This window comes from Mirounga leonina, unplaced genomic scaffold, assembly GCF_011800145.1.
Source record: "Mirounga leonina isolate KUSES-001 unplaced genomic scaffold, KU_Mleo_1.0 Mir_170, whole genome shotgun sequence".
NCBI classification, from domain to species: Eukaryota; Metazoa; Chordata; class Mammalia; order Carnivora; family Phocidae; genus Mirounga; species Mirounga leonina.
In genome coordinates this window covers 34,964,767-34,977,208 of record NW_023270433.1, presented here as the reverse complement: position 1 = coordinate 34,977,208, position 12,442 = coordinate 34,964,767, and the positions used below count along the sequence as shown (strand labels likewise).

Here is a 12,442-nt window from a genome sequence, read left to right as displayed (position 1 = left end):
TTGGGCTGAGGAGTTAGAGATCAGAGTTTAGGGCTGCCAGAGTGGCTAGATGCAGGAGTAGAAAACCCGGGAAAGGTGGGAACCACAGAAGGAGATGCCCCCAAATCTGCAAACAAACTCCCGGTAAATCCTTAAATTTAACAAAGTGACAGTATACAAGGTTAACATTAAAAAGCCGATTGTAGGGGCGCCTGGGTGGCTCAGTTGGTTGGGCGACTGCCTTCGGCTCAGGTCATGGTCCTGGAGTCCCGGGATCGAGTCCCGCATTAGGCTCCCTGCTCAGCAGGGAGTCTGCTTCTCCCTCTGACCCTCCCCCCTCTCATGTGCTCTCTCTCTCTCTCATTCTCTCTCTCAAATAAATAAAATCTTTAAAAAAAAAAAAAGCCGATTGTATTTCTGTATGTTGCAACAAACAATGGGAAAATGAAATTTATTTTAAAAATACAAATTTACACAATTGCATCAAAAAACATGAGATACTTAGGGTAAATTTAACAAAAGAGGTGCAAGAACTATACATTGAGAACCAGAAAACTTTGCAGAGAGAAATTAAAGACAGTGAATAAACAGAGAGAGGTACTGTGTTCATGGATTAGAAGACTCAATATTGTTAAAATGTTAATTCTCCTGAGACTGATCTCTAGATTCAGCGCAATCCCAATCAAAATCCCAATAGGCTTTTTAAAATAGAAATTGCCAGACTAACTCTGAAATTCAAATGAAAATACAAAGGACCTAGGATAGCTAAAAGAATTTTTTTTTAAAATAACAAATTTGGGGGCGCCTGGGTGGCTCAGTTGGTTAAGCGACTGCCTTCGGCTCAGGTCATGATCCTGGAGTCCCGGGATCGAGTCCCGCATCGGGCTCCCTGCTCGGCAGGGAGTCTGCTTCTCCCTCTGACCCTCCTCCCTCTCGTGCTCTCTGTCTCTCATTCTCTCTCTCTCAAATAAATAAATAAAATCTTAAAATAAATAAATAAATAAATAAATAAATAAAAATAACAAATTTGGAGAACTTACAGTACCTGATTTCAAGACTTGTTATAAAGCAACACAAATTAGGGGCACCTGGGGTGGCTCAGTCAGTTAAGCGTCATGATCCCAGGGTGCTGTGATTGAGCCCCAGGTTGGGCTGCGTGCTCAGCACGGAGTCTGCTTGATATTCTCTCTCCCTCTCTGCCTCCTGCCTGTTCTCTCTCTCAATAAATAAATAAAATAAAATTAATTGAAGATGACTCATAGAACAAAACATAAAAGCTGAAAATATAAAGCTTCTAGAAGAAAACTTAGGAGAATATCTTGACAAACCTGGTGTAGACAAAGATTTTGTAGACAGGAGACAAAATGCACTAATTATAAAAGAAAAAAAATAATGAGTTAGGGTTCAACAGTAAACACTCACCGAAAGACACCATATAAGATTTGAAAAGGCAGGCCACAGTTTGAGAGAAAATATTCAGTATATCACATGTGCACACTTATAGTCACACACACATTTGACAAAGGACTTGTAACCAAAATATATAAATAACTCCAATAACCTCATAATAAAAAGTCAAACAACCCTTGGGGCACTTGGGTGGCTTAGTCGGTTAAGCGTCTGCCTTCAGCTCAGGTCATGATCCCAAGGTCCTGGGGTCGAGTCCTGAGTCAGGCTCCTTGCTGAGCAGGGAACCTGCTTCTCCCTCTCCCTCTGCCTGCTTGTACTCTCTCTTTCTCTGTCAAATAAAACCTTAAAAAAAAAAAAAAAAAAAAAAAAGTCAAACAACCCAATTTAAAAAAAAATAGGCAAAAACTTTCAAGGGTCTTTCACCAAAGAAGACATCAAAATAGCCACCATGCATTCAAAGCTGATATCCTTTGATGCATTATATGTACTTTCTTTAAGAAAATCAGATTTTCCTACTGCATTAGTATGTCAGGATCTTACCTATTACTTCTCTCTAGAAAATAATTGCCTCTTGATTCTTTCTGGCCTTTTTTCTTTTCAGGCCAACAGAACTTTTCAGGAGTTGTAATGCTCAGTCAGATCAAGGAGCCATGAATGACATGAAGCTGTGGGAGAAAGGAAGCATAAAGATGCCATTTATCAACATACCTGTTCTTGACATTAAGAAGTGCCAGCCAGAAATGTGGAAAGCGGTAGCTTGTTCACTGCAGATTAAACCTTGTCATAGTAAATCCCGGGGAAGTATTATTTGCAAGTAAGTTTCTTTCCTTGTAATGACTCTCCAGTCTTGGTTAGAGTTTTCTCTCCCACCACTTCTCTTTGCCCATCCTCCCCACATGTCAAATGCTTTCTCACTTTTTCCTCCTCTGCTTGAAGTACTATTCCATCTCCACTTGCCCACTGCCTCGCTTTCTTAGCCTCTCTCAAATGCCAGTCATTCCCATGGAATCTTCACAGATCTCCCCAGCTCATAGTAATTTATCCTTCCTACAAACTTCTGTAGACCTTTATTTGAATTTCTCTTATGGAATTTAGTTCCAGAAACATTTGTCAAGTACCTTCAATACTCAACTCTATTTTTATATTTTAATTTGTGTACTTACATTCTGTTAGACTTTGTTCTCCTTGAGGAGTTTATTCCTTGTAACTTTTTTTTGTCTCCTCTTTCCTCTTTTTCTTCTCTTCAGGGATTAGGGTAATCCTGACACATAGTAGGTGTTCCATGCATGTTTAATGAGTGAGGGAGTTAGTGAATATAGTCATTAGGGCCTATTTCTAGTGAGCATTTTGTGAATGGTTTGCTTAGGAGATCTAGGATAAAGTAAAGGTGAAAGCTGCTGTCCTGGGTGAAACCAAAAGCATTAGCCATGTAGTAATCTATGCCAGCTGATCTTCAAGCATCTATTTTTCCAAAAACTTTTCTAAAAACCAAGTCAATATCTAGCCCCTAAGTTGGTGTGTGTCTTGGTGCTGCTGGACACTTGATGACTGATTGCAGATTATTTCAACCTTAAACAGGGTCCAGATCTATTCTCTGGCATGACTTGGCCATGACTTGAGTAAGGGGAAAGATGAGGGGTAACTTGGGTGGCAAGAGGCAACCTGTGGGAAATTTATAGACTCATAGCACAAAAATTTATAGAAAAGGAATCAAATACCTTTTGAAGACTGAGAAAATTTTAAAGTAGTATACTTTCCAGTTGTTATGGGCCAAACACCTTACTGTTGATAACTAAAAAGATATTTAAAAAGAGAAGGGGACAGAGGGAGGAAGAAGCAAGTAAGCATAAGGTCCTGAAAGAAAAGATGTATGATTTTGCAAAGAGCAAATCAGACTCGCCTAGTTTAATTTCCTTTCAAAGACTGGGACAAGCCACACTGATGGTAATAACAGTACGAGTATAAAATTTGAGCAAGGCCTTTGATCTCCGATAAGAGAAAAGGATGCTTTGCTAGTATAATACATTACTTACTACTATGCAACCTGAGGTCTTCTATGACTCCTGTTTTCTTTTGCCATTACTCTGACCTAACCAGTTGTAAAATATTGTTATGAAAACTCACCTTCTGGAAGCCTTCAGAAACAGGATTGATATTGACTAGACAACATGAGGAGGTTCCTTAAACTCTAAATTTGTATTTTTCTTCTTAAGATCAGATTGTGTGGAGATTCTCAAGAAATGTGGGGACCAGAACAAATTCCCGGAAGACCACACAGCTGAAAGTATTTGTGAGCTTCTGTCACCTACAGATGACCTAGAGAATTGTATACCTTTGGATACATACCTAAGTAAGTACTTTGTTTTTTTAGATTTCAAATATTTCTCCCTTTCATCTCTGCCCTTCATGTTTGCTTTGGATGAACATCTTTCTGTTGAGAATGTGTGGTTTAATTATACTATCTCAATTGCAGACTCTTATCTTGGTCATAAAGGCTGAGTCTTGGTCTTTTTGGCTCTGGAAAGAATTGTCATCTTAAAATATGTAAGCCCAAGTGACTATCTTATCAGTCTGAGGAAGTGATGAACTATTGTCAATCAGGAATTCTAAGCAGTGAATCTGGGGCAAACATCTTAGATAATAGCCCCATATCATTGCTATCCCCTGGCCATGATTTGACCAGGAAGTGGAATTTCCCCAGGGAATCTTCAGCTTTTTGTCATGAGAATTAGTGTACCTGAGCCAGGCATTGGCTTAGACTGACCCACCAAAGAGGGAGTAAGGAATGATGGTCTGGGTTAGTACATGAAAATGGAACTTTTGTCTCTGCCAAAGGATTCCTGCCAAGAGCTAGAAGAATAAGTTGCTATCTCATTGAGGGATCCTGGAGCTGAGTTTCTCAGCAGGAGGTGGCCCCGTGTGGTGGAAACCAGAGAGATGACGAGTAGAACTCATACACACGGAGTACTGTAGTTAGGGTACACTTACAGCTTTATTAGCCCTACAGTCTGAGTCTGGCCTAAACTCAAGTAAGCAAAGCTAATGTAGTCGCAAGCCTAGACTCTATTTCACATGCTGCCGCCAGGGGGCATTAGTGCACCGAGCTGGCTGGAAAGGCAGACTGTGAATTCAGCTCCTACTTGCTTTGTTTTCCTGTGTCAGATAGGACTAAGTTCTACTGCAAATAACAGAACAACAGGGAAAAGTAAAGGAAAGCGCAGAAATAAACAGTCCAGGGCTATTATAGTGGTTCCACCATCCAGAGTCCAGGCTCCTTTTTTTTCTGCACTGTCCTTAGTTCTTGGTTTCCATCATCAAGGTTACTTGAGGTACTTTATTATCACAGCATGCCTCCTGGAATTCCAGCCACCATATTCTAGTGTAAGGGAAAACCACCCGAGCTGTAAGGGAAACTGAGAAAGATGATCTTTTTAGCTGTGGGCCCATTGTCACGCTATTATTAGTAAGCAGGAAGAAAAGAGTGGATGCTAGATTTGCAGCTGTGATATCAGCCACATTTTCTCAAGGCCAACAAACTGTGTCCCTCAGCCTTTATGACCAGTATAGTGAAAAAAAAAGCATTAGACTCAGTATAGGCCTCTGTGACTTTGGACAGATCACCTCTTTGCAGCCTCAGCTTCCCTGTTTATAAAAGGATTGGGCTAGATGAGATGAGCTCCAAGAACACTTACACCTTTATTAGCCCTACAGTCTGAGTCCGGCCTAAACTCAAGTAAGCAAACCTAATGTAGTCACAAGCCTAGACTCTATTAGAGCAGTGAAATATATGTGTAGAAGGAAAAAAAGTTAAAGAAATGTTTTTGTTTGAATTTTAATATGCTCTTTAAATATCACATATACTTTATATTAAGTGAGGCTCTGCCATGGTCATTATTTCACAAGTTGACAAATATAATCATGGTACAGGACCCATCTTACCATAGTGAATTATTATAGTTTATGGTAAAATGTGCCAAGTTATTCCTCTTAGGCATAAGCATGTGTTTGACCACCCTACCATCCCTTTATACTACTTATTACTTATCATTAGGTGACTTTTTTATTTATACACACAGAGACACACATGCACACACATACCCCCGGTCTATTTATTTTTATTTATTTATTTATTTTTATTCTTATGTTAATCCCCATACATTACATCATTAGTTTTAGATGTAGTGTTCCATGATTCATTGTTTGTGCATAACACCCAGTGCTTCATGCAGAATGTGCCCTCCTCAGTACCCACCACCAGGCTAACCCATCCTCCTACCCCCCTCCCCTCTAGAACCCTCAGTTTGTTTTTCAGAGTCCATCGTCTCTCATGGTTCATCTACCCCTCCGATTTCCCCCGCTTCATTCTTCCCCTCCTGCTACCTTCTTCTTCTTCTTCTTTTTTTTCCCCCGGTCTATTTATTGTCTATTTCCCAAATAAAATGTAACTTCTACATTAGGGATTTGTCAGTTTTATTCACTACTGTATCTCCAGTGCTCAGAACCTTGTCTAGCGTATCGTAGGTACCCAGTAATAAACAAGTGAATGAATGTATGTATGTGTATGCTAAATTCACAAATGATCAGAGCATCTGTGTGTTTTAATAGTTTACTAGAATCAGGCCTCACTTTCTGGACATGAGCTCTCCATTTATTCTAGCCATAATTAATTCAGATAATTTACAGATCTCTCTTACCTTTTGGGGTTGCTTAAACTGATCTGTGTTTGGTTTTTCAGGGCCAAGTACTTTGGGTAACATTGTAGAAGAGGTCACTCATCCCTGTAACCCAAATCCTTGCCCTGCTAATGAGCTCTGTGAGGTAAACCGGAAGGGGTGTCCGTCTGGAGATCCCTGCCTTCCATTCTCTTGTGTGCAAGGTAAGAGGTAGATGGGTGTGGGTGTGGGGTGAGGGGTTGGATTTGTGTTTCTGTATAGGGATTATCTTTGGAGTGAGCTCACAATGGACTTTATTTTCTAAGTTATGTTTTTCTGTAACATTTGAGGTTTTCCCAATAAACCTGTGTTAGTTATATAGGCAGGAGAAAACAAAGACAAATGTAATTTTCAATTATCATTTAGATTGTAAACTGATTCTCATAAAGAGAATTACAGGATTACAGAATTACTCTCATAAAGAGTTACAGGGTTCTTAACAACAAAAGAAAAGAAAACCTTGAGCCTGTTTTTTGTACATTCTCTTCCATGTTGTGATGTTTAAGAAAGTGTACTGCACATTGTTCATGTTTTTTTCTTTTCTTTCCTTTAGTTATATGGAGAAAAGTCATAGTGGGATGTGCAATTATCTCCATGAGCTTAATGTTTTATTGGGATGCATGTGATTTTAAGACTGATTTTTTTTTTTTTAAGATTTTATTTATTTATTTGACAGAGGGAGACACAGCGAGAGAGGGAACACAAGCAGGGGGAGTGGGAGAGGGAGCAGCAGACTTCCTGCCGAGCAGGGAGTCCGATGCGGGGCTTGATCCCAGGACCCTGGGATCATGACCTGAGCCGAAGGCAGACGCTTAATGACTGAGCCACCCAGGCGCCCCTGATTTTTTTTTTTTTTAATGCAGGAGGCCTCTTGAATAAGAAATGTTCATCCCAGTGAATTTTGATAGTCTTTATCTCTTCTGTTGTACAGTGTGGCAATATTTTGCTTCTTTTTATCTACTTCCCAATTGAAAATGTTTCTTTGTCATGTTAAAATCACCATGTAAAAATATCTGTGAAGTAAAAAGGAATAGAAGATTAAATAAGCATGATGTCTCAAAGGATCATCTATAATATTTGTGTAATACCAGAATATATCAACTATAGAGTCAATGTAAATCTTAAAATTGGAAATGAATGGGTTTTCCTTAAGCGCAATCAAGTATTCAACTTTTCTTTGAATTTACAATATGCTTGTATTCCATCACTAAAGTTTTCCTGATCAAGAGTATTCTAAAAAACATTGGGCACCTGGGTGGCTCAGTCGTTACATGTCTGCCTTCGGCTCAGGTCATGATCCCAGTGTGCTGGGATCGAGCCCCGCATCAGGTTCCCTGCTCAGTGGGGAGCCTGCTTCTCCCTCTCCCTCTCCCACTCCCCCTGCTTGTGTTCCCTCTCTCGCTGTGTCTCTCTCTGTCAAAAAAATAAATCTTTTAAAAATAAATAAAAAATATTGTCGGTTTCCATAGTCCATTTTTTAAATATCTGTGATTTTTTAATATCCTTGATAAGCCCAAAGCAATAAAAAAATATATCTTATAGCATTTTTGTACTGAACTATAGCTAACTTTGGGGTATAGGTCTATAATCACCACTATCTCACAGAACATGGAATTTTTCATTTGAGAGGATATGTTTTGGTCAGTGAACCAAATCAATTCTTTAGCTGAGTGAAAGTTCTATCACATAATTTTTAGTAGCCACAGAGTACCTATGAGACTTATGTAAAATATATCTAATGTCATAAAACAATGTCATAGAACAATACCATCTCTCTCAGCTTATTTTTGTTTGTACAGGTTGCAAATTGGGAGAAGCCTCTGATTTCATCGTCCGCCAAGGGACACTAATCCAGGTGCCATCATCTGCTGGGGAAGTTGGTTGTTACAAAATTTGCTCATGTGGACAAAGTGGACTCTTGGAAAACTGTATGGAGATGCACTGTATAGATCTTCAGAAGTCCTGCATTGTCGGAGGAAAAAGAAAAAGTGAGTCTTGAGCTGTATTTATTTGCTTTTTGTTTTTAATATGAGATTAGTTATCTTAACTTTGTAGGAAGAACATTGGATAGATTACCACCAAAGAGTAAGGTCTACGAATCAGATCCTCCAGGGCAGTATTTTCCAAACTGTACTCTACAGGACACTGGGACTTCTAAGGAACCCTCTTAGGAGCCTCCTCAAGAAGGGACTAATAGCTAATAACAATTAATTAATACTTACTGAATTTTTAATTGTGTGCCAAGCACTATGCTAAGTCTTGGCCTGTATTATCTCATGTGAGCCTCCCAGTTGTACTTTGAATTCAGTATTGTTGTGAGGAAGCTGATGCTCAGACAGGTCACCCAGCTAGTAAGTGACCAAAGCAGAATTCAGTCCCAGGCCTATCTGACTCCAAAGCGCTTGCCCTCCACAGGCAAGGACACAGGTGTGCTCCTTCCCATCCCTTCCTCCACTATGTCTCTTTACCAGAAGTAAAAGACAGAGTTTGACATTGTGGAAAGCGAACTGGAGGGTGGGAACTACACTGTTGACTAGGCGTTGGGATAGAGCACATGAAGACCTGCCACCCTTTGATGCCCTCTCTACAAGTCTCAAGGTCTTGCTTTCTCACTGCATCCTTAGCCATGTTTTGCTTATAGCCCTAACAACCATTCATGTCAATATACGACCTCAAAAACTGTGGGAAAAAAAAATACTACCTTTGAGAATGTACTCCCCGACAGCTGTTCACTCTGCTACCCTCACCCCTACATCACCCTACCTATCGACCAGGATAGTTCAGCTTTCATATGCCTCTTGGTGTACTCTTCTGTGTGAGATCTTATTTGAAAGAAGGGTGCTTTTGGCTAGAAAGAGCCTACAAGTGTCTGCCCTAGAACAAGTCAGGTATTCATTTTTTTTTAAGATTTTATTTATTTATTTAAAAGAGAATGGGAGCATGAGCAGCAGGGAGGGGCAGAGGGAGAGGGAGAAGCAGACTGTCCACTGAGCAGGGAGCCAACTCGGGACTCAGTCCCAGGACCCTGGGATCATGACCTGAGCCCAAAGGCAGACACTTAACTGACTGAGCCACCCAGGCGCCCCTAGGTATTCATTTTTTAATCCATATTCTACTTAGCCAAAATGTAAGATAGGTACCTTGTATCACAAAATATGTGAGGATAAACAAATTCATTCCTTCCATAGACTTCCACTGATTAAATGCCTACTCTTTACAGAAGAACATACTAGTGCCTTGTGGGGCTAAAACTGGGATGAGGGATTGAGATCATGCTGTACGTGATCAGATGGGGGAGAATTAGAGCTACAAAAGGAAGAGACCAATCGCTCTTCAAGGACCTAGTCATTCCTGCCAGGGTGTCAGGGGAGTCTTCAGTTCAAAGATGGCATCAGGGCTGATTCTGAAGAGATGACTGGAGTTCCAGAGGAGGAGAGGAGCGTGTGAGGCAAGAGGGGCAGCCAGGAACATTCTCAGAGATTAGGGAGCAGTCTTGTGACACTAGCATGATGTGGGTTTGGAGAAAATTTGGAGAGAAATGGTGGGAGGTAAGTATGAAAACATAAATACTACAGATTTAACTTCTCAGTTTGTATATTCAGAAGTCATCTTTCAAGAATTTCTGTTTTAAGACCTTTTTTTTTTTAAGATTTTATTTATTTATTCATGAGAGACAGAGAGGCAGAGGGAGAAGCAGGCTCCCAAGGAGCAGGGAGCCCGATGCGGGACTCGATCCCAGGACCCTGGGATCATGACCTGAGCCGAAGGCAGATGCTTAACCATCTGAGCCACCCAGGCGCCCTGTTTTAAAACTTTTTAAACGATTATATTTTTAATGTATGATTTACTTATAAATGCATGAAATGGATCAACATCTTATTTCTCCTTTTCTTAGGTCACGGGACATCCTTTAATATTGACTGCAATATCTGTTCTTGTTTTGCTGGCAATTTGGTGTGTTCTACCCGCCTGTGCCTCAGTGAGCACAGTTCAGAAGATGACCGTCGCACCTTCACAGGTAACCAAGGCCACCCAGAACCTGTCCTTAGCGGCCATCATCCCTTTGTACCCATTTCCCATCAAGGCAGCCTCACTGGTCTTGCCATAACTGCAAATGTACACAGTAAAATAAATACATAATCTGAGAACAGGATACTTGCCCTCTCTGGATCTGTTTCTTCCTCTGTGAATTGAAGGCATTGAACTAAATGGTTTCCTAGGACCCTTCCAGCACTAATATTCTGAAATTCCATGGGTTAAAAAGATCAGGGCCAAGTGATTGGGATGGTTTTGGTTAAATGGAACTTTTCTATCTGCTAAAATACCCCATCCATCCCTACCATTATGTTATAAAATGTATTTTCTAAGTTTGTTTGTGTTATAATGTTTTTCTCATCACCTTCTTCCCTGTCCTGCCTTAGCTTACTAGTTCATTAGGTAGAGACCCCTATAAGTAAAGCTATAGGTAGAAAAAGTAAAGAATGCTCCTTCCAATCTAGCGTTTAAAATCTAGAAGTTAGATGTATAAAGTCTGGCTTGGGGGATTTCTGGAATGTCAAAAGGTAATACCAAAAACAAGATAAAGACAAAGGTTGTAAACTAAGCATGTAGGTTCCTTCCACTCTTCATCACCTTAGGGAAGGGGAAGAACAAGAAGGTAACTTGGGAAATTATTGTAATTTTGAGACTTGGGCATTTCTATGAACATCTCTGAGTTGTGTTTGGACTGGGACAATATCTGAGTCCCAAGAAATGTGGTACACTTTGTGGCCAGTAAAATCTCCTTAGAGTCTGCTAGCTAAACGGTCATTACCTTACTCTATCTATCCCAGGACATGAGGGGCTACACACCACAGGGAAAAAGGGTCCTGCTAATTGTACAGTTCATCTTCCAAATACATTTGGATGTAACTAAGTAAATAAATAAGTAGTTTTCCACAAAAATCTTTAATCTACTCTTCATCCCCAATGGTTTTATGGTTTCTCTAAGCAGAATGAATTGCTCTCATCAAAGCAGAGCAGATAAAGGATAATAATAAGGATAACAACAACAACGATGACAGTAAAGCATCAAGGTTGGTACTCAGGGTAGATAGAGGGTGGGGCGGGGTTAATCCTGTCTTCACTTCCCCAGCAGCCTGCTGTGCACTTCGTATTTCTGATTTCCTTTTTATTTCCAATGGGCTGGAGGTACAAGGTCAGTAAATCCCTAGTCTATTCTCTTCCCGCCCCTCTCCATGTGTCATACTAACTCCCGGGAAGAAGAATCAACTTGCTGCTGCAGACACATGAAATGAAGTAAATTTAGGAGGCTACCCTTCTTCTCTTTACCCAGCACCAAGGGTATTTCAGATCTGGAGCAAAGCAGATCCCAGTAGATAGCAATAGACCATGCTGTTGCTTCTCAAGAAAAGAGCATCGCATCTCATTGGCCTTTTTGCTTCCTGAAGCATGACCCAGCAGCATAAAGCATGGGAATGTCAAGAAAGTAGTGTTCTTGATTGATTGCTTATAAACATTTTTAAGTCTCAAAATTACAGTAATTTCCCAAGTTACTTTCTCATTCTTTTGTTATTACCCTTTAACATTCCAGAAATCCCCCAAGCCAGACTTCAGACATCTAAATTCTAGATTTATACACTCGATTGGGAGGAGCATTCTTTACTTTTCCTACCTATAGCTTTGTTTATATGGGTCTCCATCCCTGGGATCAAGGTCTGAAGGCCTCAATTAGCTGGCAATAAATGGAACAAAGGAAAGCCATTATGCAGACAAACGGCTTTTCAGAGCCTTGCCACCTTTAAAAGCACTATTCGAGATTGGAGGGATGCTTTCTCCTGACTTAATTCACAATTCTGTTTTCACTTGGGAGCTCCATGTTAATTAGGAAATATGATGGGCAGGGGAATGTACAAGTACCCATAACTGAGTCTGTGTCCTCTCCACAGGTCTGCCCTGTAACTGTGCAGATCAGTTCGTGCCCGTGTGTGGGCAGAATGGACGCACTTACCCCAGTGCCTGCCTTGCTCGCTGTGTGGGACTCCAAGACCATCAGTTTGAGTTTGGATCATGCATCTCAAAGGATCCATGCAATCCTAATCCCTGCCCAAAAAACCAAAGGTAAATTAAATAGCTCCTTATCTTTTTCTTTTTTAAAAAAAGTTTTTATTTTAATCACCTGGTGCTCATCGCCTATTTCACCCATCCTCCCACCCACCTCTCCTCTAGTAACCATCAGTTTGTTCTCTATAGTTGAGAGTCTATTTGTTGGTTTGTCTCTCTCTCTTTTTTGCCCCATGTTTGTCTCTTAAATTCCACATCTAAGTGAAATCATATGATAT

The 12,442-nt window shown here is 40.4% G+C and overlaps 1 protein-coding gene across 2 annotated transcripts in view; it reads left to right on the top strand.

The window, feature by feature from the left end:
- The window catches only part of RECK (reversion inducing cysteine rich protein with kazal motifs), a 73,641-nt gene that overhangs the window by 44,248 nt on the left and 16,951 nt on the right, over positions 1–12,442 (top strand). For both annotated transcript variants that reach the window (XM_035016317.1, XM_035016318.1), the window contains 6 exons: positions 1,991–2,203; positions 3,603–3,739; positions 6,125–6,265; positions 7,901–8,089; positions 9,997–10,119; positions 12,050–12,221. In XM_035016317.1, coding sequence (XP_034872208.1) covers positions 1,991–2,203; positions 3,603–3,739; positions 6,125–6,265; positions 7,901–8,089; positions 9,997–10,119; positions 12,050–12,221 — 975 coding nt within the window. The remainder of the gene's footprint in view (positions 1–1,990; positions 2,204–3,602; positions 3,740–6,124; positions 6,266–7,900; positions 8,090–9,996; positions 10,120–12,049; positions 12,222–12,442) is intronic.